Source organism: Meriones unguiculatus, chromosome 5, assembly GCF_030254825.1.
Source record: "Meriones unguiculatus strain TT.TT164.6M chromosome 5, Bangor_MerUng_6.1, whole genome shotgun sequence".
In the NCBI taxonomy this organism is placed as follows: domain Eukaryota; kingdom Metazoa; phylum Chordata; class Mammalia; order Rodentia; family Muridae; genus Meriones; species Meriones unguiculatus.
The window spans coordinates 110,892,257-110,920,025 of NC_083353.1; the positions used below are offsets into that span (position 1 = coordinate 110,892,257).

Consider the following 27,769-nt stretch of genomic DNA (forward strand, 5'->3'; position numbering starts at 1 on the left):
AGGAAATTTTGCTTAAGGTAGACTGAAGAGAAGGAGGTAAAGAGTGCTATCTCGCATGCGGATCTGAGTTCGAGGCCTGCCTAGTCTACACAGTGTGATCCAGGACAGCCAGCGCTACAGAGAGAAGCCCTGTCTCAACAACAAAGGCCAAGCCAGCCCTGCTAAAATAACACTGGGCATCAAACAAAAGAGGGCAGGTGGAAATGCAGGATATAAAAACTGGGCTCACAACTCCTTCTGTGCTTCTGGAAGGGGCTCTGAATCTCCCTTTGGCTCGTCACACTGCCTATGCTCTCCTGTCTGGGGACAGTGCTTCACAAGAGGTCCTACAGATGTGTTCCAGCCTTTGGTAATCCGTCCACTCAGGGCTCTGGCCTGTCCATGTAGCTCTGCTACTCTCCCCCATGCTGCTGGGAGTCCGGGTGAAAGTTCTTATTCGTCCTCCAGGTGTCACCAGGTCACTGGCCTCCAGGACGCTGCGGAGCTGATTCAGGGTTTCGAAGTATGCTGCTTGTCAGGCGGTAACACGAAGCGTTTACTTATCTGTGGTTTCCTTGTGAGTGTAGTTCCCAGGGTCTCAGGCTGCTGAACTGTCACAGCAGACATCTTCTGAGGATGCCGCCTTGTTTCTGAAGGTTTCCCGGCTCTCCCTGCCGTCACTGCTGCTGTAGTCAAGGCTCCCTTCCCAGCTGCTTGGCGTCTGCTGCATTTCTTGGCAGTTCTGGATCACCCCCTAGAATCTCTGGCCCACCTGGCTATTAGATGCCATTTTGGTGCTTTCTTTCATTGAAACTTTATTTTATACTTTTTTAAATCTGGGTTTATGGGGGGCTGGGGTACATGCTGCACTACATGTGGTCAGCGAAGAACTTGTGAAGTCACTTCTCTCCATCCGCGTGGGCCCTGGAGCCATCTCGCTGCCTTTAGCCCTGGTGACCTGCTGGATGGACTAGACTGGCCTCTAACCTGTGGTGATCATCCTGTTTCTGCCCCTTCAGTGCTGGGATCACAGACGTGAGCCACCATGTCTGACTTAAGTACTACTTCTGAAGGAATGAATGGTATTAAATACATCTTGAACTTTGAATGGTAATAGTGGGCAATTATAGGAACCCAACTGATACCAAAACCCACACAGGAGAAGGAAGAGAACTGACGCCCGCAAGCCGTGCTCTGGCCTCCACACATGCTGTAACACTCACCAACTCCACCCAAATATATACATTACTGTAAAAAAATTTTTTTTGTTTTTTTGAGGCAGGGTTTCTCTGTGTAGCCTTGGCCATCCTGGACTGCCTTTGTAGACCAGGCTGGGCTTGAACTCACAGAGACCTGCCTGCCTCTGCCTCCCCAGTGCGGGGATTAAAGGCAGTGTGCACCACCACACCAGACTGTAAAAAACATTTTTAAAAAGAAAGTAAACTGAGATAAATGCTTATACAAGGCATGAGACATTGTAGAACACTGAAATATTTTAAAATACATATTTTATTCAAAATACTTAATTTGAATCTTTTTTTTTTTAATAAAAAAAGCACTGACAAAATCCAACTTTTTTCACGTAAGTATCATTTTAGTTTTGCCTACTCTACCACTTTTACTTAGGAGTGAGGGCTGTACTGGCCCCTGGTGGTCAGTCACTTGGAGCACAGCTACACAACTGAGAATCTGCCAAGGTGTATGTAATTTGCTGCTTCTTTCCCTCCCTGCCAAGGACTGCGCACTTCAGTGAATGATTTTGGTCCTTCAGGAAACACGCTCTTCTACTGACACTTAGCCAAGCTCAGCAAAACACCTCCTTTTTTTGTTTGTTTGTTTCCATTTTTAGACATGGTCTCATGTAGTTCAGGCTAGCCTGGAATTCACCATATAGCCGAGGGTGAATTTGAGCTTAGGATTCTCCTACCTACCTCTTTCCAGTGCTGCTCATAGATGAGCCACCAACACTGGCTTTAGGTGGTGGTAGGAAGAGAACTCAGGGCTTTTTGTATGCTGGACAAGCACTTCAAGCTCCATGCCATTACTGTCTCTTTAAGGACAGAAAAGTCCATCAGTACAGAAAAGAAAAGTAGGAAAGTCTCCAAGTAACTCAGATGCTCCAACACAGTTAACAGGACAGTGAAACGGCAAAGTTAGTGCAGGGGCAGATTTTCAGCCCCCGACTTGTCACTTGCTTTTCTTCTTTCCTTTCTGCTTTTGATGCTTTATTTTTGTTTTTTGGAGGCAGGGTCTCATTAAGTGGCCTTGGATAGCCTAGAATTCACTACTGTAGACCAGGCTGGCCATAAATCACAGAGATTCACTTTCCTCTATCATTGTGTGGCAATCCTCCTGCGTCAGCTTCCCGAGTGCTGGGATTATAGGTGTGAGCCATCAGGCACTTAACACTATCTTTATTAAAACTGATACTGCTACCCTGGACAACTTTCTGGGGACAGGTGACCTTGCCACAGGTTTCAGGAAGCCAACCTCCCCTGAAAGGAGACATCAACACAGCCTAAGCTCACTCTCCAGACCAAACAGTTTAGTCTTGAGGTGCTTCAGTTCTCCTTGTATCTTGTGAGCTCTTCTGTTGCTATCACGGACTTCACACAGAATGGCAAGGTCCTGGTTTCCACGGGCATTCATTGTCACCTGGAGAGTCAAGAAAGGAGAGAAAAAGAATTATGGCATAAGTTAAGACAGAAATCAAGAACAAAGAACAGGCTCTGCCGGCTGACTCCTGTTTTACCTATGATTTAACGTGATGCTACAATTCTTCAATGGCTCATTTTAAAGATGAAAATGTTTAATTAGTCAAAGTATTTGGGAGAAGAAGACAAAAAGAGCAGGAGTTCCAGGCATCCTTGGCTACCTACGCAGTTGGAGGACAGCATGGAGGACAGGAAACCATCTCAAAGACAAAACGAAACAAAAGGACAGAGACGTGCTGGGATAGAGGTGAAGAAATAACTGGCAATGGGCAAAGAGACCAATACAGCACTGGTGAGGTCACTCAGTGGCTAGTAAAGGCACCTGCCACTGAGCCCAGGATCTGAGTTGGAGCCCCAGGAGCCCCAAAAGCCACACGGTAGAAGGAGTGAACGGAAAGGAGCACACTGACCACCACAGCTGTCCTCCGACCTCCACACACGCACCATGGAACACACAACCGCACACCACACACAGAATAAATAAATGGTAATTAAAAAAAAAAAAGCTAAGACCAGTAGGTAGCATTATTGGTAAATTTGCCAAAAGTGATACATACCTTTTTTTTTCCCCCCTATTGATACCTTTGTTCAGAACACATGAGTCTTTAGGACTCATGGTGATTGTTAAATCTCTACCAAAGCTCTCAGGCAACCTAGATACTAAAAGGGAAGGGACCTCATCACTCAGTTATTTTCCCCACTTTAAAAGCAGACAAATCTTGGGGCTGGAGAGATGGTTCAGTGGTTTAGGACTACTCTTCTAGAGGACATGGGTTCAGTTTCCAGTACCCACACAGTCTTACAGCTATCTGTACTCTAGTTCCAGGGGATCCCACACCCCCACGAAGACATATATACAAACAACACCAAAGTACATGAAGTAAAAATGAATAAAATCATTAAAAAAAACACACACAGAGAGAAACCCTGCCACAAACAAACAAACACACACACACAAAAAAAGACAGAGAGAGAAACAAAACAAACCCAAACAATTCTTTTCAGAGAGTGTGTATGTGTACTCATCCAAACACATCTGAGTGACACTCAGAGACTGACATCAATTTGTCCCCTGTTGCTCTCTACCTTTTTTGTTTTGCTTCTGAGATAGGGTCTCATTACACAACCCTGGCTGCCCTGAAACTTGCTGTGTAGACCAGGCTGGTCTCCAATTCATAGAGATCCTCCTGCCTTTGCCTCCTGAGTGCTGGGGTAAAGTGTGCTGGAGAGATGGTGTCTCAGTGGACCTAGAGGGCAGCACTTTGGCTTTACTGGCTGGACAGCACATTCCTGGGTCCTCCCGCCTTCATCTCTCAGCACTGGGTTAGGTCTGTGCTTGGCTTTCATGTAGATGCCTGGGACCTGAATACTTGCACAGCCAGCAACTTTACTCCCTGAGCCATCTGCTCAGGCCCCCTCTCCCCAAACACGCCGAATTCTTTTCTTCTAGTTGAACTGGGAGGGATGGCAGTTTGTAAGTTTAAGTCTGCTTTTGTTTTCCCCACAGGGTGTTCCTGTTGAACTAACATTCAGAGAGGATTCAAGGATTCCTAGCTGCTGGTGTCCACGTAAGGACAAAGCACAGCCAGTGTGTTTTGCTGTGCTGGAGACCACGCCAGTCCTTGTTGCCCTTACACACTCGAGGCAGATCTCCTCACATCCTTGGCCATCTTTCTGAGGCGGGTTCCCTGACCATCTTCCCACACTCCCATCCCCTTCCCCTTTCCTAACTCAGGGGCAAAAGTACCTTATAGAGCATTTGCTCCAGGTCCTTCAGCTTCTGTCGGAGAGCCTTAATGTCTGTCTTGAAGCCTTCTACTTCTAGGACCCGCCGATTCTCCAAGGCCTCATAGCGTTTTGTCATTACCTGTAAGCGCTTCCCCATCTTGTTGGAGCGATCCTACAAATGGCCGATGAAGAGTTTGTGAAGAGGAGTGACTCCCCGAGCGGCTGCATGCCCCACTCCTCAGTGTGAACACTATGTACCTTGAAGATCTCTCTCCTCACTCCCTCTTCCTCTCGAATTCGAGCGAGTTCCTCTTCTAGGGCAATGCACTGCTCCTGGTACATGCTGGACAGCTTTTTCTCTTGTATTAGCTTATCCTTTAGAGACTGTAGGTCAAGGGGATGAAAAGCTTTAATGTTCGGCCCTAAAATTAGTTAACTCAAAACAGCACTGTGGTAAAGAAGGGAGGAAAAGATTTTCAGAGCTCATCTGCAGAAACAGCCCTGTGGAGACACTTAGAGGCCCTGCCACATCTATACTTTCCTCTCTGGCCTCTCTCAAGTGTACATAAGTAGATATTCTTTTAAGATAAAATAATCCAGGTGCCTTAGTTAGGGAAACACCATGACCAAAGCAACTTGGGGAGGAGAGGATTTATTTGGCTTACACCTCCACATTACAGTCTGTCACTGAGGGAAGTCGGGACAGGAGCTCAAGCAGGGCAGGAACCTGGAGGCAGGAGCTGATGCAGAGGCCATGGAGGGGTGCTGCTTTCTGGCTTGTTCTCCCTGGCTTGCTCAGTCTGCTTTCTTATAGAACAATGGAATAGGCCCTTCTATATCAATCACTAATTAAGAAAATATCTTACAGGCTTGCCTACATCCCAATTTTATGGAGGCATTTTCTCAACTGAGGCTCCTTCTGCTCCCCTCCTCTCCTCTGATAACTCTGGCTTATGTGCAGCTGACATCAAACTGGCAGCACACCAGATGTGCAGTCATGCCCTGTAACCCTAGCACTCCACTCAGGAAGTAGAGGCAGCAGGACCCGGAGTTCAAGGTCCATCCTCAGCTACACAGACAATTAAAGGCCAACCTGGGGCAATGAGACCCTGTCTCAAAAAATAAAAAGTATTTTTGGCTGAGAAGAAACACAAAAATGGAGCTCAGAACTTGTTTCAAGGAAGACATTATGTGTTTTAGCTCTTTTAAGAAGAAAAAAAAAACCATCAACAACATATATTACAAATGTTCCAAAGAGCAAAAACAAAAACAAAAACAAACAAGTAAACAAAAGGATCCTGCAAAACCTTAAACTAGGGCCAGCAAGACGGCTCAACAACCAAGGCACTTAACACAAAGCCTGGCCCCCACACGAGGGAAAGAAAAAAACTGACTCTGATCCCCCTACCTTTGTGTTCAGATTTGTGTTCATGGTATGTTCACACACGCTCCACGCACAAATAAATGTAATTTTTAAAATGAAAAAAAGGAAAGAAAAAACAAACAAGAGCCACATACAGAAGCGCACATCTGTATCAGCTACTCTGGAGGTGGATGGGGGGTTAGTGGAGCCCAGGAGTTCAAGCCCTGATAGGAAACAACATGGAAACCCCCCCCCCCACTTCAAAATAATAAGCTGCTGTGGCACATACCCAGGATCCCAGCACTCATGATCCCAGCATGAAGGAGGCAGAGGCGAAAGGATCAGAAGTTCAAGGCCATCACCAGCTACACATTGAGTTGGAAGCCAGCCTGGGCTATCTGAAACCCTTAAGAGGCAAAAAAAAAAAAAAAAAGGAGATAACAGATAACCTTTCCTCCATCAGATTATATTACTTCCTCACACAACCCTTCCAAGATATAATCCTTAGAGCTATGGCTCCTTAGTGACTTGCAGGGCCATCCGCCAGCCCTTCAGGACTTGCATGTCCGTTCTTCTTTGTCTTGTTCTTTTTCTCTCTTGTGACACTAAGAATTAAACTAGGGCCCACGTACACTAGATCTCTGCAATGCCAGTCCTCGCTTCCTTTTTCTTTATTTTACAGCCATGATAGATAGCATCCTTTCTTTCCCTCAAACATATTCCAGAGAATATGTCTTTCTCCTCTGCCGGCAATGCCCTTCCCTAATCTATATTACAGACCTCACGATTTCTAAGAGACTATCCCTAGGTCCCTTTCTGAAGTGGAGTTCCAACAAGTAAAACAATGTTACCTAACTCTCTTATTAATATAAAATTAACTATGATTCTCCTTGTTCACTAAAATACAAACACAGCAGAAAAAGAATCTGTCTGACTTAAACAGTGCAGTACCCAGAGGCTGGTCCGTATGTTGAATTAGGAATTGAATGAATGAATGAAGTGTGATATTTTGGTTTTCTTCTTGAGACAGCGTCTTTTTTTTAAAAGATTGTTCTATCTGCATGAATACCTGTACACATAGAAGACGACATCCAATCTCATTATAGATGTTTGTGAACCACCATGTGGTTGCTGGGAATTGAACTCAGGACCTCTGGAAGAGTAGCCAGTGTTCTTAACCTCTGAGCCATCTCTCCAGCCCTTGAGACAGCATCTTACTCCAGTTTGGTCTTAAATTCTAGCTTATTTCAAATACTCAAATCCTGTCATGACCAGTTAGTTAATCTTCCATATCTATCTCATGACATTATTGCTACTTAGCTTCATGTAATGAATGGATCTTATATAACAATTATAGGCTCTCTGAAATTCTCCAAGTCTCTGACAGTGTCTCATGTAGCTTGGGCTAACCTGCAACTCACTATGTGGCCAAGGATGACCTTGAACTTGTGATCCTCCTGTCTCTAATCCTAAATGCTAGGAGTACAGGCATGAGCCATCACACTTGGTTTTGCTCAGTGCTGGGGATCAACCCCAGGGCCTTTGTATGCTATGCAAGCATTCTACCAACTGAGCCTCAACTCAACCCCAAAGAATCCTGAGTTTTTCCACTCTCCCAGGAAAATGGTGACATTACCTTAATATATTCATTTTGAATATGATGGCCCTCATGAAAAACAGGAGTAACTTTTCCAAATTTATCTTCTTTCTTCTTACATTGCAATCTATACTGATTCATCTTTGACATCAAGTGATCTTTCTCAAGCATCCAGAGCTTCTCTTTATTTTGGTTTTCAAATTTTAGTTGTAGAAAGTCTTTGGTGCTCTCATAGAGCAGTTCTTGGGTATGATGGAGGCTGTCAAAGAAAGAACAATGTGAGCATGAAGATGTTTGCACTGCATAGCTCAAACAGAGATATTCCAAAAGAGAATTACAGGTTCTTCAAAAATTGTACAATATGAGCCCTGCAACACCAGTAGTTTTAAAAAGACGCAGTCTGAGTGCTGACAGTTTTACGTGCTTTATTAGGTGGGGTGTGTTGTACCTATCACATTCCCTGGTTCAGATTCATCTTTACAGAAACTCTCCTGAGTGCCAATGAGGGTTCTGATTTACATACATACATACATACATACATACATACAGGAAAACTAATATAAAATACAAACAATTTGGGCTGGAGAGATGGCTCAGTGGCTGAGTGTACATGCTGCTCTGACCTCTTGTGGACTCTATGGGCAGCTCACTCACAAACGCACACACTCAGATATACATATAGTTAAAAACTAAAATAAGTACTTTTAAGTCACACATTATGAGCTGGGCGTATAGCTTTGGGGTATAGTGCTCGCCTTGCATGGGTGAAGTCCCTTGTTTAATACTAAATACTCCCTACAAAACAAATAATTAGCCAGGCCTGTTATACGCATCTCTAATCCCAGCACTTGGGAGGCGGGGGCAGAGTTCAAGGCCATTCTTGAACTAAATAGTGAGACCCTGTTTCAAAATAAAAAAACAAACACCAAAAATGAAGAAAGGAATGAAATAAGGGTTGGGAATGAACTCAGTTGGTACAGTGTTTGCCCAGCATATACACGGCCCTCTATGAGGTTCGATCCTCAGCACAACATAAGTGAGCTGCTGAAGGTGTTCCTGCACTTGGAAGGCGGAGCCAGAGTGTAAGTTGTTCAAAGTAATCCTTGTTTACACAGGGCTCTCCAGACTAGTCTGGCTAAAGACCCTGCCTCAAAAACAAATAAATTTGTGGTTGGAGATGGCTTAATGGCTAAAGGCAGTTGCTGCTCTTCTAGAGGACCCAGGTTCGATCCCCAACACCCCCATGGAAGCTCACAAACATCTGTAACTCCAGGTTCAAGAAATCTGCTGTCTTCTTCTGGCTTCCTCAGGCTCCAGGCATGCAAGGTGGTATATGGACAAACACGCAAAATAATAACTAATAACTGACTAACTAAAGCAATAAATGAAAGGCTTAGATGGCAAAGTGCTTGCTGCGTAAGCACTGAGTTTCTCCCCAGAACCCACATAAAAAAGCCAGGTGTGGTGTGTACCTGTGTAACTCCAATGCATGGGCGATGAAGACGGGAAAATCCCTGCAGCTTGCTGGCCAGTAGCGAAGCCTAATCACCGTGTTTCATGCCAATGAGAGATAAAGTCTCAAAAAAAAAAAAACAAGAAGCAGCACCCAAGGCTGACCTTTGGCCTCCACCCAACACTTATACACACCTACTTATTAAACAGCAGGCCAGCATGGTGATGGATGCCTTTAATTACAGTACTTAGGAAGGAAGAGGCAGGAGGATTTCTGTGTTCGCAAGGCCAACCTCCATTAACAGAGAGTTCCAGGTCAGCCAGAGCTACACAGTGGGATCCTGTCTGAGAAGTAAAAATAAAATACAAACAAATTAAGCATGTTTAATAGGGAAAAGATATAGATGCACCTTAATGAGGATCATCAAGTAGGCAAAATACATAGCTTGTGGTTACCATACACATAGGGTAGGACAGAAAACAGGGTTACCATGTCTAGTGATGTGCCTTCTAAAAACAATTGTTCCTTACATTATTAGTCTGACTGAAGCATGGGAGGAGCTGAGGGTGTAGGTGCCAGGAATTGAACCGGGGTCCTCCTCAAGAGCAGTGAGTGCTCTTAACTGTGGAGCCATCTCTCCATCCCCATAACCATTGATCTTTTTCCTTCCTGATATTGGAAAATAACACCCGGGCTCCACACATGCTGGGTCAGGCCATCACCACTGAGCTACATACCCAGCCAAAGAACTATTAACGTTAAGACTTTTGTTTTGTTTTGTTTTGTTTGTTTTTTTGGTTTTCAAGACAGGGTTTCCTGTGTGGACTTAGCTGTCCTAAACTTGCTTTGTAGACCAGGCTGGCCTCGAACTCACAGAGATCTGCCTGCCTCCCTGAGTGCTGGGATCACAGGCATGCACTACCAGGTCCAGCTAAGGCTTTTTTTTTTCTTTAATGTGCGCCTGTGTGAGTTTATCTGCACAATGTACTTTCTGAAGTTCTCTGGAGGACACAGGTGCTAGATCCCCTGGGACTGGAGTTACAGATGTTGCAAGCCACCTGATGTGCATGCTGGGAATTGAACCCAGGTCCTTTTCAAGGACAGTGCTCCTTAACAGCTGAGCCATTTCTTAAGCCATTCGGAAAAATTGGATGCCTGTTAGGACTGTATTTCTCGAGTCCCCCACCTTTTGGTTAGCTCCTTGATTTTCTCTTGATTTCTCTGGTGCTGAACTTGTATCTCCTCGATTTGAATCCGTCTGTCCTCCATGAGCCCTTCAACTTGCTCTCTAGAAAGCCGTGTCTGCTCTTCCAGCTGTGCCTGCAGAGCTTCCACCTGCATGGGCCAAGAGGAGGGAGGCATCCACTTGTGCTTCTATTACTTTGTATTTCTGAAGGCTAGCCCTTCCTAGACACAAAGTAAAACAGAAACAAACAAACAAACAACCAAACCAAAAAAGACAAAACCCCAAACACCAGCAAAACAGACAGCAAAATCTCAGTTCTGATTCTATTTGTGTATGTATGTTGTCTATGCCATTGTTCTGTTCATACTTGTGTGTTTACATGTGAGTGAAAGTGAAGTGTCTCCTTCAATCGCTCTCCACTTCCTTTTTATTTTTATTTTTTTGAGTTGTTTGCATTTTGTAATGAAATAAGTCAGCCTCTAAATATCGCTTCTACAGGTTTATGGAAATCAAGGATCTACAGTGCTTACACCTCCAAAGACAGATTTCCAGCCAGAGACAGCGATGCCTTCCCCAGTGTGGTGTTTCAGTTCTGTCAACCCTGCCCCAGGCCCTGGCACACCCCTCTTCAGAGTGACTCCCTGAAACTGTGACCGACAGTCTTTCCTGGGTCGGAGGTCTACCCAGGCTCGAGGCTCAGCTCAACCGGCATGAAACCACGCTGACCACCTCCTTGTTTCTTAAAACATGGTTTCTCACTGAATTTAGAGCTCACCTAAGGTGAAAAGCCAACGAGTTCCAGGGACCTACCTGTCTCCATTCCCCCAGTGCTGGGATTACAGATATGTGTTGCCAACCCAGATTTTATTTTAAATATAAGTGTGTGTGTGTGTGTGTGTGTGTGTGTGTGTGTGTGTGTAATTCTGTGTGTGCATGAATGTTTTGCCTGTACATGCGTTTGCCTTATATGTGCCTGGTTCCTGCCCTGGAGGTCAATAGAGAACATCAGAGTTACAGGAAGTTGTCAGCTGCCATGTGGGTGCTGGGAATTGAACCTAGGTCCTGTTTAAGAGCAGCCAGTGTTCTTAATTGCTGAGCCATTGCTCCGGTCCCCAGCCCAGCTTTCTGATGTGGGTTCGCATACTTCCTGACATGCACTTTACCAGGTGGGATATGGCCTGATCCTAGTTCTCTCTATAAATGGTGTTGGGCTATACAAGAACCGACTTTGTTCATACTCAGCCCCTCGTCTCCATCACACAAAGTAGAAACTACACTCTACCTCTCTCCGCCCCATTATTCTTACTGTCTCCCTTGGACTTAGAGGACTGTCTTCCTTTTCAAAGGGCCCAGTTAGCTGAACGGTGGTGGCACGGGCCTTTAATCCCAGCACTTGGAGGCAGAAGCGGGAGGATCTGTCTCTGTGAGTTTCAGATCAGCCTGGTCTACATAGCAAGTTCCCTGACCAGCCATCGCTACATGGTGAGATCTTGTTGCGAAACAAATGGGAATTCCTACTTTACGATGGGTTTTTTGGATAGGGCTTAGCATATGAACTAAAGGTTGCCAGAAGCATTCTAGAATGTTCAGACAAGAATAATGATTTGAAAGTGCAAATGCTAAAAGGCTATTCTCTCTTAAGAAACCCACAGCTGTTCTCTTCCTGCCTCCTTCCAAATATGCAGCCATATATAATACACCCATATGATCTCTCTCTCACACACACACTCAGACACTTGCACTCAAGCACACACATACACACACACACACAAACATACCACATACACACTTGAGTACACACACTCATGCACACATACACACACACACACACTTGTGCACACACAACAACAAAACCCTTGAACTAAACAAAATTTCATTCCTTGTATAGTTCCAGGTCTGTACAGTATGAGGCTGCCAGAGGCAGTGTAATGGGCTACAGAACTATAGTTCTACCAGCTTGTACAAGTATTTGTAAGAATACTTGTACTGCTAAAACAATCCTGGGAAAACTGGCCTCTGGTCACTCAGATCAACCATGAATTCACCATAAATTCCTAGTGTAAACTGGTCTCTTTACAATGTGTCCATGACCTAAAGATTATGAGAATGGCCTGACCACTGCTACCTCTCCGTCTCTGAGAACAGCACTGTGTGCCATGGATTTTTACTGTACATCACAATCACAGTTGTTTGGTTGACTGGTTGGTTGTTGTTTTTTCTAGACAGGTTTCTCTGTGCAGCCCTGGCTGGACTGGAACATACTCTGTAGGCCAGGCTGGCCTCCAACTCACAGAGATCTGCCTGCCTCTGCCTCTGGAGTGCTAGGAGTAAAGGCATGTGCTACCAGCTGGCTCACAATTGCAGTTTTGCCTTTAACAACTCCAAAAAATTGGAGGCAGTGAATAAAGCCTCCATATGACTTATTCAGGCATCTCAGGAGTTTTCCTCTTCAGGTACCCATAACACTAGTACCCTTTACTCTGATTCATACCTCCTAGACAGGTGGGGATAAAGGGAAACCAGGCTTTGCTAGGTAGCCCTAGTTGGCCTAGTTGCTCTTCCCTACATAGAGTCCAGCAGGCTTCAAATTCATGGCACTCCCCCTGCCTCAGGCTCCTAAGCACTGCGATTACAGAAGTGTGTCACTATGGAGGGCTTTCTCTCCTACATTAATCTTCATGAGTGAGTTCCAGGACAGCCAGGGCTACACAGAAAAACCCTGTCTCAAAAAAACAAAAAACAAACAAACAAAAACCTTTTCTCTAAACCAGGTGTGCATGCACCAGGTGGTGCATGTCTTTAATACCAGAGGCAGTTGGATCTCTGAGTTCAAGGACAGACTGATCTACATAATAAGCTCCAGAACAGCTAGGACCCTGTCTCAAAACAAAACACAAACAACAAAAACAAAAACTATCTCTCCTTTACTAGGAAAAAAAGTATTTAAATATTAAGAACAATCTGAATTTTCTTGGCCCCATGATGCCGGAATACAATCCACGTGCAAAGAGATAGTTCACAGATAATATGGAAGGCACGTTACACACAGCTAGATGTTTGTGGGGAGAAGCCACCTTGGTCTGTCAGGCAAATGTATTACCTGCAGGATGAGTGTCTGTCCTTCCCTCTGGTAACGGTCAGAAATGTCTTCCTTTTCTTTTATTGTTTTTTTTTTCCTTCCTCTAGGATCTAAAATAGAAAACAAAAGTTCATTGAAAACTCAGCTCAACCCTTCTTTCTGCTTCTGCTACACAAGCCTCAGCAGTAACCCAGCAGGAGATCAGTTTCCTTTGCCTGGAAGAGGAGGACAGGAAGAAAGGAGCACATTAGAGATCTCCAGTGCTTCATTCCCAGACAGATCTTTTAGGGAATCTGCCACATTTCACCTGCATAATCCTCGCCATCTTTTGGCAAAATGTTCCTCTGGAGTTGTGTATATTGTCTTAGTAGAAGTCCAATTTAAACACTTTGGTTATGACATACTACACAACTTTCAAAAGAAAGGGTAGCAAGCAACAAAAACTGAATGAGTTCACTAAAGCCTGGGAGGGGAATGGAGGAGGAAGGTGGGGGAGATGGCTGATGGTGCAGCTAGATAGTTGGAGGAACTTCTAATGTTTTATAGCATAACTATCGTTGACATCAACTGTACATGTGAAAATAGCTAGCAGCAGACAAGGCTACACAGTGTTTACATAAGATGATGGCTATCTACCAACGACCCTCATCACCAACACACTGCCTCTGTCTCAAAGAGGGAGAGACACCTGACATTCATACCAATGTGCACCCATACACACATGCTTCCATATGAACACACATGCACACACGCACACACACACATGCACACACAACCACCACCACCACCACCACCACCACCACCAAAAACCCCTGCATTAAACAACAGTTCATGTCTTGCACAGTTCTAGAAATGGATGGTATCAGACTGCCAGAAACAACATTATGAATTATGTCTACCTTGTGAGTAAATTTTTCTTTTTTAACTATTTTATTCCAGTTACACTGCTGTTTTGCCTGCATGTGTCTATGTGAGGGTGTCAGATCCTCTGGAACTGGAATCACACAGTTGTGAGCTGCCATATGGTTTCTGGGATTTGAACCCAGAAACATTGGAAGACCAGCCAGTGTTCTTAACCACTGAGCCATCTCTCCAGCCCCAAGGAAAATTTTCTAATTGCTTGCGCTGGGATTTTCAATTCAACACCAGTGTAGACTAGCACAGGGGTTACCTGCTTTGGCAGATGAAGGTTCATACACATCTACAGCCTGGATAGTCTTCTGGGGAATGCAGACCTGAGAAACAAAGGTACAGAAGTCGTTTCAGTATGTGTGAAACCGCAGCTTTTAGCCTTAGTTCTGGAGATCCAACATTTGTTAACTGGCCCAAACTGACATAATCATGGAAACACATGCATGGGCAGAGTAACAATTTTTGGCTAAAATCTACTGTCAACCCAAACTAATTAACAACAGACACAGTCACAGGGCTACTTGTGAAAATGGATTTTGAGCAGTGCTCTTTGAGCAGTGTGGTGGTGCGTACCTTTAATCCCAGCATTTAGGAAGCAGACACTCACTCTCTGTGAGTCTGAGGGCAGCCAGCCTGACCTACACACATGTCAAGTTCAAGGTCAGCCAAGGGGTACAAAGACCAGCAGACTGGCCTGGAACTCACAGCACTCCGCTTCCGAAGTGCTGGGGTTAAAGGCTTGCGTCACCACACCCAGCTCCTTCTAATGATCTTTACATCTGTATTTTTGAATAGGAAAAATTCTCATCTAAAGAAGAAAACGTACTAAGTTTACTAGCACTCACAAAGCGTAACTTAAAATCCAAGGTTTCCCAGTAATGTGACAGCTCCCGAAATGACAGGCAGTACTAACTGGTCAGGACTTATTTTGCACCAAAAATGTGTTATACCTTGAGAGAGCATTCAGAGATTTCTTTTGGAGTTTTTTTATTTATTTCTTGTGTATGTGTGCTTCGACTATGTGTACATGTCTAAGAGGGTGTCTGATTCCCTGGAAGTGGAGTTATAGATGTTTGTGAGCTGCTATGTGGGTGCTTGCGATGAAACTTAGGTCCTCTGGAAAAGCAGTATGTGTCATTAACTGCTAAGCCATCTCTCCAGAAACCTCGAAGGTTTCTTAATAGCAGAAGGAAAAAAAAAAGCTTTAATCCTTAGTGGATACTGGCTAACTGCTCTCCATGCAGCATCTCTGGCAGGTAGAGATGCTCTGACGATGGGCCCTCACCTGTGTCCTGTAAAGGCCACACTCAGCACACCACAGCACAGGTTACTTACTTTGTGGGGAGGCTCCTTAAAAAAATAGGTCACTTCATTGGTGTCTGTTCCCACAAGAGTTAACAGATTCTGAATCTTTTTCTTGTCTTCCAGTTCCCTGCAATTCTCATAAAGAGTAGACATTATATACCCAAAGCATGTAACCATTCCTACTTAATTTCCCTTCTGTGTGCTACCCAGTTGTGGTAGCACACACCTTTAGTGTCAGAATAAAAGAGGCAGAAGCAGGAAGATCTCTGTGAGTTCAACACCAACCTGGTCTACATAGTGAGTTCCAAACCAGTCAAGACTATAAAATGAAAACAACAGGACTCAAAAGATTTCCTGGTTTTGTTTGTTTTTGAGATAGTCTCACATATGGCGGGTTGGACTTGAGCTTGTTATACTGGCAAGGATATAACTCTGGTCCTTGATCCTGCTGTTTGCCTTTGAGATAACAGGTTTATATCACCACACAGCTTATGCGGTGCTGGGGACTGAAGCCAGAGCTTTGTACAAGCTATGTACGGACTCTGCAACTCAGCTATACCCCCCAGCTTCTGGTTTTTTTAAGATTTATTTATTTATTTATTATGTAAACAGTATTCTGCCTGCATGTACACCTGCATGCCAGAAGAAGGCATCAGATCTCAGTATAGATGGTTGTGAGCCACCATGTGGTTGCTGGGAATTGAACTCAGGACCTCTGGAAGAGCAGACAGTGAACCATCTCTCCAGCCCCAGCTTCTAATGTTTTAAAATGACTATACCCACAAGTTAAAAATGAAAAAGCTCTAACTATTAAAACATTAAGTATTTTGTCAGGTGGTAGTATTGCACACTTTTAATCCCAGCATTTGGGAGGCGAAGGCAGGTGGATCTCTGAGTTCAAAGACAGCCTGGTCTATAAAACAAGTTCCAGGACAGCCAGTGCTACACAGAGAAACCCTGTCTCAAACAAACAAAAAACCAACCAGCCAAACAAACAAAAACCAGTAAGTATTTCAATTCAGAATTCAAAGAAGGAGCCTGGGAATAATTTTTTTGGTTTCTAAAAGAGAATAGTAGTTGGCTTTCCTCTTCAGCACTGTAAAGACTATATCCAGCATATGACTCACAGCTGACTCTCCCTTCAGAACTGCTCAAAGAGAAAGGAAAATTGCTTCCCTGGTTATGTCTGCCATTCACAGGGACAGCCTGCATTCACTGCCTTCTCATGGGGCTGCTTCAAATAAGATGGCTCTAAAAGCCACTCAGCTTCAGAGCCTCATGGTATTGGCTGGGGCCCGCTGTAACCAAATCACAGTTGACATTCTCTGCCTGCCCAGCCAGATTCCCCTCATCTCCTCAGAGGTGGTCCTCCTTATATGCTCCTGACAGACACCCTGTAAGACAATCCCATGGTGCAGTCTGTTCCCCAAGGCACCCAACCTAACACAGCTGATGTCAGGAACCGTCCAAGGAAGCAGTCTAGAAATGGGAGTTTTTGGCGCTAATGACACAGAGGAGACCTGTGGAACACCCTGTTCCTAACAACAGGTGAGGGGTTAATGGGTACAGCTTAAAAAAATTGTAACAATCAAGAAGAAAAAGACGCTGAGGGCTGGACTGCCACCTTCCTCCAAAACAAGACATAAAGAAAACCTCACAGTTTCTGGCCAGCAAGGCAACTCAGTGAGTTAGTTAATGTGCTCACTGTGCAAACTTGGCACCTGAGCTCATTCCCTGAAACCTGGCATAGGAGGAAAGAACTGACTCCCAAAGTTGCCTTCTGACCTCTATACAGTTTCTGCTTGCATGCTTGTGTTCGCTATCTCTGTCTCGTCTCTCTCTCTCACACACACACACATAACATCACAATAATAAACAAAATTTTTTAAAAAATCACACGGGGCATGGTGGCACACAGCTTTAATCCCAGTACTTGGGAGGCAAACAGCTCTCTGTAAGTTGGAGGTCAGCCTGGTATACATTGCAAGTTTTAGGCCAGTTGGGGCTACTTAAAAAACAAACAAGTACCCTATTGAGTTTTCCAGCTGAAGAATCGGCTGGTCTCCCAGGAGCCAAGATCCTGTGTCTCCACAAGGGCCTCACTGAAGGACCTATAGCAGTGTCTTCTCGTAGTCACATTGGAAAAAATGTAAGACTCGGGCATTTCAAACCTTGCTGGATACAGGGTCTCAGGAGACACTGTCACCTAGTAACTTGAATTACCATCGTGGCACAAGGCACACGGGGACCATCCCAGTAATTGGGTTTTGGATTTTGGCCCGGATCTGGTTCACGGTGGGTCTACTGGATTCTCAGACTCATCTCCCCAGGTTCTGATGTGTAATTAGGAGGCACACACTTGGTAGTTGGCACAACCTCCAAACTGTTTTGTTTTTTGTCTTCTGAAGTAAGCCCATGGGAAACTTCTCAAACTAGCCTTCCCTAACTGGTCAAGACGACAAATAAAAGAGAAAAGATCCCAGAAGAAGCACATACAAAATCTTTATTTCATTCATCAGGATGACCCTTACAAGAGCAAATGGATTCTGGAGAACTACAAAGTAGGTTTCAATGTCAGATGTGTCTTTCTAGAGCAGATTAATTTGGTGTCAGGCACATGGACTAATGGGGCAAATGCCTAAGTTTCCATCTCCACAAAGAAGAAAGTAGTTCATGTGCGCTTAAGACAGGCGAGAGGAGGCTTCGAAAGTCATTCCCTAGCTGGCGGAGATTCTTTTACTTTTTAACAGTACATGATAATTTACTCGATTAATTCACATGGACGGAACACAGGAAAGATTTTAGGGCATGCCAGGACATTCTCTCTAAATCATAAGACATGTGGCAACCAGACATGATGGCACACACTTGTAATCCCACTTGGAAAACTGAGGAAAGAGGATAAAGAATTCTAGATTAGCCTTGGCTAAACTGTCTCAAAAAAAAAAAAAAAAAAAAGGCCAGGAAGATGCCTTAATGGGAAAAGTACATGCTGTGCAAGCACCTGGTCCCCAGCACCCTTGTAAAAAGCGAGTTTGGCGGTACACACCTGACATTCCAGAGCTGAGGGGTAGGAGGAGAGGATGCCGGGAAAGCTGTCCTCCAGCTGGTCTAGCTAAACCCGAGTGCTTCCGGCTCAGGGAGAGACGCTGTCTTGAGAGTAAGAGGGAAAGCTGGAGGGACGGCTCAGCGGTTAGGAGCGCTGACTGTTCTTTCAGACACCCCAGGCTTGATCCTCATCACCCATTCGGCAGTTCACAACCACCTGTAACTCTAGATCGGGTTATTCAATGCCCTTTTCTGACTTCTGCTGGTTCCTGCTGGTGTGTGTGTGTGTCTGTACCGATATATACACACATGCAAGCAAGCAGGCAAAACATTCACATACATAAAATAAATATTTCGCTGGGTCTGATTCTTTTCTTGTTTTGTTTAGAGGCAGGGTCACTGTGTGGCCCTGCTGTCTGGGAACTCACTCTGTAGTCCAGGCTGGTCTTGAACCACCTAAATGCTGGGATTAAAGGTGTGTACTATCACCCTAGCTAAATTATTTATTTATTTATTTTAGTATTTTTAAAATATTTAAATATGAGGAAGACCATACGATGTCAGCCACTGACCTGCACACTCATATACACACTACCCATCCATGTGTGCTTACACACTTGTACACACACACACACAAACCAACCATCTACCTAAACGTGAGGAAAGCTCCTTGACACCGGGTTTGGCAGTAATGTCTTATATTGACAGAGGTGATAAAAAGGAACTATATAACAAAATGTAAATTTCTATGCATTAATAGAAGGAACATTACTAGAGTAAAATTATAATCTCTGGACTGGGAGAAACATGAAAATTATGTATCTGATGAGGATCTAGTATCTATAACTTAAGAAATTCCCAAACACAACAATGAAAGCATTTGTCTAATTAAAACTGAGTGCTGTCAGCCAGGCACAATGGCACAGCCTTCACTCCCTGCACTCAGAAGTAGGAGCTCAAAGCCAGCCTGGTCAACACAGCTAGCAAAATTGAATTCCAGGCCCTGGGTCAAAAATATAAAATAAAAACACCCAGGCTGAGCACAACGGGACATGCTTTTAATCCCTATACTTGGGAGGTAGAGGTACATTAAAAACAAACAAAAAAAAAATCTGCCTGCATCTGACTCCCAATTGCTGGGATTAAAAGTGTGTACCACCACCACCTGGTAATAAACACACACACACACACACACACGGCCAGGGGCTGGAGATAAGGAGGTTAAGAACACTGGTTGTTTTTCAAAGGTCCTGAGTATAATTCCCAGCAACCACATGGTGGTTCATAACCATCTACAGTGATATCTGGTGCCCTCTTCTGGTATGCAGGCACACGTGCATAAATAAATAAATCTTTAAAAGGGGGGGCCACGCATGGTGGCTCAAACCTATAGTCTTAACATTCAGGAGGCTGAGGCATGAGGAACGTAAGTTAGAGGATAGCTACACAACAAAGTCAGCTCCAGGCTGACCGGAAGTATAGAGTGAGACCCTGCTTCAACATACAAGCAAAATTACCAAAACAACCGCCAAAGAAAAAAATAGCAAGGAACCTGAATTTACATTCTCCAATGACATATAAACAGCCGATAAACAGGTAAAAAGGTGTTCGAGCCAGGCGATGATGGTGCATGCTTTAATCATGGCACTCGGGAGGAAGAGGCAGGTGGATCTCTGAGTCTGAGGCCAGCCTGGGCTACCCACAGAAACCCTGTCTTGAAAAAGAAAAAAAAAAAAAAAAAAAGGGTGGTGGTCGCGAGGACCTGGAAGAAGAACATGGAAGGTATTGTTTAATGGTCAGCGTTTCAGTGTGGGATATAAAGAAGTTTTAGATGTTGTCCAAAAATGTGAATGTACCTACTTCTACCAAACACTTATATACAGTTCAAATGGGCTACACTAGCTATTCTGAGGCTGGGGCACCAAGGTGAAGGTCTGCCTGGGCTACAGAGAGAGTTCAAGGACAGTTTGGACAACCTGATGAGGCCTTGTCCCAGATTTTTAAAAATAGATCTAGGGTATAGCTCAGTGGTAGAGTACTTGTTTAATATGTATGAGGCCTCAGGTTCAACCCCAGTATTAAAACAAAGCAATATTAAAACAAACCAACAATCCCCCAAACAAACCAAATAAAAAAAGGTTAAAACGGTGAAGTCTCCTTCCACTTCCAGAAGCACCTTGCTCAAACATACCCATCTGTACATGGCACGCATCTCCCATTGGCCAGTCCCTTCTTCCAGAATCCCTGGGGGCTGCTGAGTCGGCACCTCTCACACAAACATCACACACATGCACAAACAGAATACTGAAGAAATTTTTTCTTTAGAAATTATGATTGGCTAAATGCTTTCTCTCCCAAGTTCATGACTTCTTCATGAGGGCAGCCTACACCCAACAACTGGTCACATCAAGACACAAACATCAGGATGCTCGCTCAAAGACTGTCCTAACCTTAGAGCTTGCTGCGGGCCTGGTCTCTGTAATCACTCTAGCATAGTTCTAATTTCTAATTGGTGGTTCTTACAAAAAAAAAATCTGCAGGGGTGTTCTGCTTTGTTTTTTGTTTTTTTGTTTTTATTCCTGACCTTCCCCCCGGGACTGTCCTACAGGTGAATTTCTATCTCAAAGTTTGTTGTCTCAAAGTTGTTCAAAAAGAACTGTGGATAAATCTTCTGATTTAAGTGTAGCACAGTTTAACTCTAACATTTCTCTCCTGTTCAGTACCTGATTCGTAGACGGTCATTTTCTGAGTAGAGTCGTAAAACATGTTCCCGTTCCTGGAAGAGGCAGACCTGCATATCACTTAGGGCTTTCTGCAATTCAGCAATCTCTACCTCCCTTTGCTGTAAATTCCATTCAAGTTTATGCTGAAAAAAAAAAAAGAAAAAGAGAAAAAGAATAGTAGTTGAAAACATATTAGGTTTCAAAGGAAACCTCTTAGTGGGTATGAAGGAGTCAGTTCGTGAAGGAATATTCCTAATTGATAGTCTCATCGATACAGATTCAAGTAGCAGCACTAGGTTGCACATTTGAGCTAAAAAGCAAAAGGATGAGCTGGGGGTGGAGCTCCGTGGTAGAGCATCCGGCAAGCAGGCATGAAGCCCTAGGTTCAGCATCTAGCACTAAAAGAAAGGAAGGAGGAAAGGAAGGAGGGAGAGAGAAGCCAAAAAGAAAGGACAAGCTACAGGATGAGTGTGATTGGGACATTAATGACAAAGCCCTTAAGCTTTCCTTTTGCATACAATAGCACCGAGGTGCCATGTACCTCACCTGGTGTGTGTGTGTGGGGGGGGGTGCGCACACGCGCAGGTGAACGTTTGATCCAAAAGTTGATGTCTTCCTCCATTGCTTCTCCAACTTTGTTTGGGACAGGGTCTATCCTTAAACTCAGAGCTCAGAAATTCTGGGAGGCTTGGTCAGTGGACTCCGGGATCCTCTTATTACCACCGTGGGATTCTCTCTCTCTCTCCCTTCCTTCCTCCCTCCTCCCCACCTCACCTGATTCTCACAAGCTTCTCTGTAGAGTTCTAACTTCTTCAACAGGTCTTCATTCTCTGCCTCACAGCTAGCCATCTTCTTCTGATAATAATCCAGAAGCTCCTGAGACGGGCAAAGGACGGCCAGGCGATCCTCGATTGAAGGCATGGGAGTTGACTCCATTGAGTCTGCCATTTTCTTCCACCTGTTGAGATCACTGGAGCTAGAGGCAGCATCATGTTTGCAGGCAGTCATTACTCTATGTGAAATTAGAAAGCATATACTAAATCCTCTGAACACTTCTAAAACCAAATTTTTTTTTCTAAATACTATGTAGCCCCAACTATATAGCCCAGGTTGCCTTTTTCACAGAGATTTACCTGTCTCTGCCTCCCAAGTGCTGGGATTCATGAATGAGTCACCACATCCAGTGGGTTTATGCTCTTCAAGTTCTTATAATTTCTTTTACTATGCATTGGGTGTTTGCCTGCATGTATGTCTGTAGTTAGGGCTACATAGTTCTAAGCTGCCATGTGAGTGCCGGGAACTGAATCCGGGTCTTAACTGCTGGGTCATCTCTCCAGCCCCCTCAACTGCTTATAATTAAAGAACTCACATGCATTGAAAGTTTGATTCAAGCTAGGCATGGTGGCGCACAACTTTAATCCCAGCACTCAGGAGGCGGAAGCAGGGGATCTCTTGAGTTTGAGGCCAGCCTGGTCTACAGAGAGAGTTGCAGGCCAGCCAGGGCTCCAGAGAGAAACTTTGTCTTGAAAAACCAAAACCAAAACAAATAAATTAAATTAAAAAAATCCCCCCTAAAGCTAGATTCTGAGTAAGAACAGCAAACTGGCGTCTATATTGACTGAATAAAACCTACAGAAGTAGTGATTAGTAAACAACTCAAACAAGCAAATCTCTTACTTTCTGCAGACAGGTGTGTTTGTTGGAGTAAAGTTCATTCTGCCTTATTCACACCTATCAAATACACAAAATGATTATGAGGGCCAGGAAGAGTTACATAAATAAACAAATAAAGAAAGGCTATATATACATAGGCGTTCCCTCCTCCAGTACCACGTTGACTCTTGAAGAGAATGTAGCATTCAGACCAACATTGGGTTCTCCAACTTGTGATTAAAGAAATAAAAATCCTTTTCCCTTTTAAATTTATCTTTTCTTTTTTGGTTTTTCAAAGGGTTTCTCTGTGCAGTTCTGGCTGTCCTGGAACTCGCTCTGTATATCAGGCTGGCCTCAAATTCACAGATTCGCCTGCCTCTGCCTCCTAAGAACTGGAATTGAAAGTATGTGCCACCACCACCTGGCGTTTTTATCTTATTTTTAGAAGTATGATATATATATATATATATATATATATATATATATATACACACACATACACACACACTTTTTTTTTTTGAGACAGGGTTTCTCTGTGTAGCCTTCACTGTCCTGGACTTGTTTTTTAGACCAGGCTAGACTTGAACTCCGTCATCCACTTGCCCTGCCTCCCAGAGTACTGGGATTACAGGTGTGCACCACCAATGCCCAGCTGTACATTTCTGTAGGTGTGTATTTGCAACACTGGGTGCTTGGTGCCCAAGGAGGTCAGAAGAGGGCATCACACACCTTGGAAATGGAGTTACAGATGGTCATGAGCCAACATGTGGGTGCTGGAAACCAAACTGGGGTCATCTCTAAGAATAGCAAGTGCTTCTAACAACTGAACCAACTCCCCAGCCTCCATTTAGTGTCTGGGCTATCTTCTTGCCTCTATCTCCCAAGCACTGAGATTGTAAGTAAACAATCATACCCCGTTTTTAAATGTTTTTTTGTTTTGTTTTTGTTTTTTAATTCAACCAAGGCAAACATTTACCACTGAGCTACAGCCCTAAATATGGTATATTTTGCTTGTTTGTTTTGTCTGGGACGAGGTTTCTTTGTGTAGCCCTGGGTGTCCTGGAACTAGTTCTGTAGACCAGGCTGGCCTCACAGAGATCCACCTGCCCCTGCCTCCTCCAGTGCTGAGAGTAAAGTCATGCGCCACCGCATCCTGGCTGGGTTTTTTTATTGTTTGTTTCTTTTGTTTTGATGTTTGTTTGTTTTGGGGACAAGGTCTCACGTAGCTTATGGGCTTAAACTTCCTATGTGTCTGAAAACGACTTTGAACTTGTGATCCTTCTGCCTCCAGCTCCAGAGTGTGTGTGCCACCAAATACAGTTTGTGTGGTTCTTGGGATCCATTTCTGTGTTTTGTACATACTAAGGAAACAAGTATGCCACAGTCCCCGGCCTCCCCACCCACAACCCAGAAGGATCTTATGTAGTCCGGGCTGGTTTCAAAGTCACTGTGTTGCTTAGACTGAACTTTTGGTCCTCCTGTGTCCAACTTCAAAGCACCAGGATGTGCTCTGCATCATGTGCCAGCACCAGGCCTAGAGCACCAAAGCTCACTCGCACTCTTTCTGTTACAGATCTTGCTGTATAATCCAGGTTTGCCTGGACCTGGCCACCCTCCCTCAATCTGCCAGTACCTGGACTACAGCCTTACATCACTGTAACTAGCCAGTTTCTAGTCGGTAAAACAGGGGCTGCTGGCATTGCTCAACAAACCTAGCAACCTGAGTACAATCCCTGGAACCCACACAAAGCGGTCCTCTGACCTCTACATACACACACGTAAACACAATAACAAATTAAAAAACTTTTTAAACCAAGCAATGTAGTACGTAGAACCTAAGGTGCCAAATCTAGAATGAACACAAAGCCAAAAATGCTTTAATTTGATATACTTTTTCTACTGTCTTTACCTTTGCCAAACATCACCCAGGATATGTGAGGCCCTGGGTTCTAACCCTAGGACCAGGAAAACAAAACATATAAAAATATGTATCTTACTTAAGCTGCAACAGAAAAGAAAAATTCTGTATAATCATAATCTTCATCTCAACTGACTGTATCTAACTGGGGAGGAAAGATCACCTTGTTTTTTGATTGGGAGAAGTGTGTGTATGTGTGTGTGTGTGTGTGTGTGTACACATGCTTGGAGGCTGGAGAACAACCTGAAAGGTCAGCTTTCTCCCCCTACTACTCAGACACCAGGGTCAAACCAGGGTCAAGGTGTCAGGCTTGGCAGAAAGTACTTCAACCTGCTGGGCCATCTTATAATTTTTTATTATAATTGGCTCTAATAACTTTTAAAATATATTTTCTCTATGTGTACAGGTGTTTTGCCTGCATGTATGTCTGTGCGCTAGATGTATGCCTGGTGCCCCAGGAGGCCAGGCCATCGTGAGCCACCATGTGGGCGCTGGGAACCAAACCTAGGTCCCTTGAATGAGCTACCATTAGTTTTAAGCACAGAACCATCTCTCCAGCTTCTGTCTAAAGATTTTTAAAGAGAAAGGATAGGCCATTTCTTTTCCTGAGTCTCCTATACAGCCTCAGTTCCATGACAACCAGAGTTACATAGTGATAGATACCTTGTCTCAAGAAGAAAAATTGTAAATTGATTAATTGCCACTTCAACTTTAAATAAAGCCTAGAACTCACAACTTCCTATTTAAGAGCCAAACCTCTCTCTCCTGACTTATTTCTATCTCCTTTCCCAAACACATTTTTTTTTTTTCCTACGAAAAGTTCTTTTTTGTTTGTTTTTGAGACAGGACCTCAGTACACAGTTTTGGCTGGCCTGGAACTATGTAAACCGGGCTGCTCTCAAACTTATCACTGAGCATTGTGGCGTACCCCTTTAATCCCAGCACCCGGGAGACAGAGGCTGGCGGATCTCTGAGTCTGAGGCCAGCTTGGTCTACAAAAGTGAGTTTTAGGACGGCCAGGGCTATGCAGAGAAATCCTGTGAGGAAAACCAAAAACAGCAACAACAACAACAAAAAACCTTATTGAGATCTGCCTGCCTCTGCCTCTTGAGCACCAGAATTAAAAGTTTACACACTGGGCTGGAGAGACGGCTCAGTGGTTAACACCCCTGCCTGCTCCTCCAGAGGTTCTGAGTTCAATTCCCTGCAACCACATGGTGGCTCACAACCATCTATCTATAGATCTGATGCCCTCTTCTGGCCATATATGCCAAATAAATAAATAATTCTTTAAAAATTTTTTAGTTTACACACCATTCCTGACCCATGTAGCGCTCTTGGGTCCGCACCCTTGTTCCCAAGCTTCCTGGTATCATAATTACAGCCCCTTGCACAAGTCTAGTAAATTCACTTCGTCAAGTGTATTCTGCATGTAAAACTCATCTTAAAGGCTTCTTTCCTTCATCTCTCCCATGAGTTTTCCCATTCAAAACGTACTCTCAAGCCAGCTGTGGTGGCTTGTGTCAATAAAAACCTAGCATTGGGAAGATTACCTAAAACTGAGGGCGGCCTAGGGTGAAGAGTAAAGTTCCAGCCGAGCCTGGGCTACAGAGCGAGATCTGTCTCAAATAAACAACAACAACAAAAACCACAAAATGACTGTGCGCTTGCACTCCCAGCACTTGGAAGGCTGTGACAGGGGTACTGCCATGAATTGGAGAGCAGTGTGGTGTACACCATTAAGAGCAAGCCTATCTGGGCTGCAGAGTAAGATCCCGACTCAAAAAGCAAAAGTAAATAAGCAAAACTAAAAACAACCAAGTATTTTCACTAGAAAGTGAGTGAATTTGCTGTTCTACTACAATAACTTATCTTCCGGACAGAGAAGCCATCCTAACACTACCTTCCACAGCAGCCATGCCTCTGTTTATAATATAAAGTTGGTGGGTTTCTTTTTGAAGGCTTAAGAGATGGAATTCATGGCCACCAGCATGCTGAGCACAGTCTACGTACACACCACAACCCCGTCCGAAAATGTTGTATTTACCCGCAAAATTACTTTCTGAAGTAGTTTTATTATTTCTCATTTTACAAACGAGGAAATGGAAAACTAGACGAGCAGAGAGAGGACGCCGGAACTCCATCTCCGGGACGTCTGGATCCTGATCAGATCTAAGCTCACACACTGTTACAGGTCTCCGCGTCCCGGAGACCTTTCTTTTTGCAGACAAACTTTCCGTGATTGGTCCCCAAATCTCCTAAGGACCGCAGACTTATTCTCTTGTAGCTCCCTTCTGCACCGATGCCGAAGGTTTCTATCCCTCCAGACTTTCTTCCCAAAGTCTGTCCTTAGACTCTTTTCCCCTGTCCCCCGAAATCCACACTCACCAAGTGCTAACCCTCGGCATCCGACAACGCAACCGAAAAACAACTCAAATCAGCGAGCGTCTACAAAAGCCTACCAATCGCTCACGAGTTCAGACGGCCCTTAGGTTGCACACCAATAGGACGGTTGTTCACCCAGCAGCACTTCCCATCTTGCCTTGCGCCTCGCCAGCAGAGGCTCCTGGGAAGTGTAGTTTTTCATCTGCACACAGCATTGCGGGTAGCTCTCGTCGGTTTTGTCAACTCGGTCTAAACTCACTTACCTGTCTCTAAATGAAAATTGTTGCATAAATGATGTACATAATCGTGAGTGGATCACAGGAGTACCTCAGAGTGTTCTTGTGTGTACATTGTCATTTGGTCTAATCTTCAATTTTGTTTCAAGTGAGCCTAAGAAAAAATTTCACAAACCCTATGGAGTTGTACAAGCCTCTGATCCCAATACATGGGAAGGGGAGTAAAAAGATTGGGGAATTCAAGGTCATCCGCGGCAATTTAGAGGCCTGAGTTACCTAAGTCCCTGACTTGAAAAAGTAAGGAGGAAGGGAAAGAAAGAAATGGCCATGATTTGGTGGCTTAGATGTAGGGTTCAATGTCTCCAGTCAAGGGGTTACATACTTGAATGTTACGTCTAGCCAGTCTCGTTTAAACATCAGGAGGGTAAACGAGGAGCCGAGAGTGGTGGTTTATGACTTTAATCCCAGCACTGGACGGGGGGTGTGGGGG

The 27,769-nt window shown here is 44.3% G+C and overlaps 1 protein-coding gene across 2 annotated transcripts; it reads right to left on the reverse strand.

Moving 5' to 3' along the window:
* Positions 1-1,540: 1,540 nt before the first annotated feature.
* On the reverse strand, positions 1,541-27,180 carry Ccdc77 (coiled-coil domain containing 77). Of its 2 annotated transcripts, XM_060384094.1 has the most exons (12): positions 27,047-27,155; positions 22,765-22,818; positions 21,862-22,099; positions 21,088-21,230; positions 15,347-15,443; positions 14,271-14,334; positions 13,121-13,209; positions 10,021-10,169; positions 7,421-7,640; positions 4,680-4,805; positions 4,441-4,593; positions 1,541-2,634 (listed from the first exon to the last, which is right to left on the reverse strand). In XM_060384094.1, exons 2-12 carry the CDS (start codon positions 22,800-22,802, stop codon positions 2,488-2,490), a joined length of 1,464 nt encoding a protein of 487 aa, XP_060240077.1. In that variant the 5' UTR covers positions 22,803-22,818; positions 27,047-27,155; the 3' UTR covers positions 1,541-2,487. The 2 variants fall into 2 exon arrangements, with proteins under 2 accessions (XP_060240077.1, XP_021488322.1); XM_021632647.2 differs by lacking the exon at positions 22,765-22,818 and having other exon boundaries at positions 27,047-27,180.
* Positions 27,181-27,769: the final 589 nt, after the last annotated feature.

Excerpts from the sequence above, each read along its gene's own strand:
- Ccdc77 (XM_060384094.1), bottom strand. The coding sequence starts at position 22,802 with ATGAACTTTACTCCAACAAACACACCTGTCTGCAGAAA. Across the intron at positions 21,231-21,861 it reads GAGAAGCTTGTGAGAATCAG|CATAAACTTGAATGGAATTT; the intron begins GTGAGGTGGGGA and ends TTTTTTTTTCAG. Across the intron at positions 15,444-21,087 it reads AATGACCGTCTACGAATCAG|GGAACTGGAAGACAAGAAAA; the intron begins GTACTGAACAGG and ends TGAGAATTGCAG.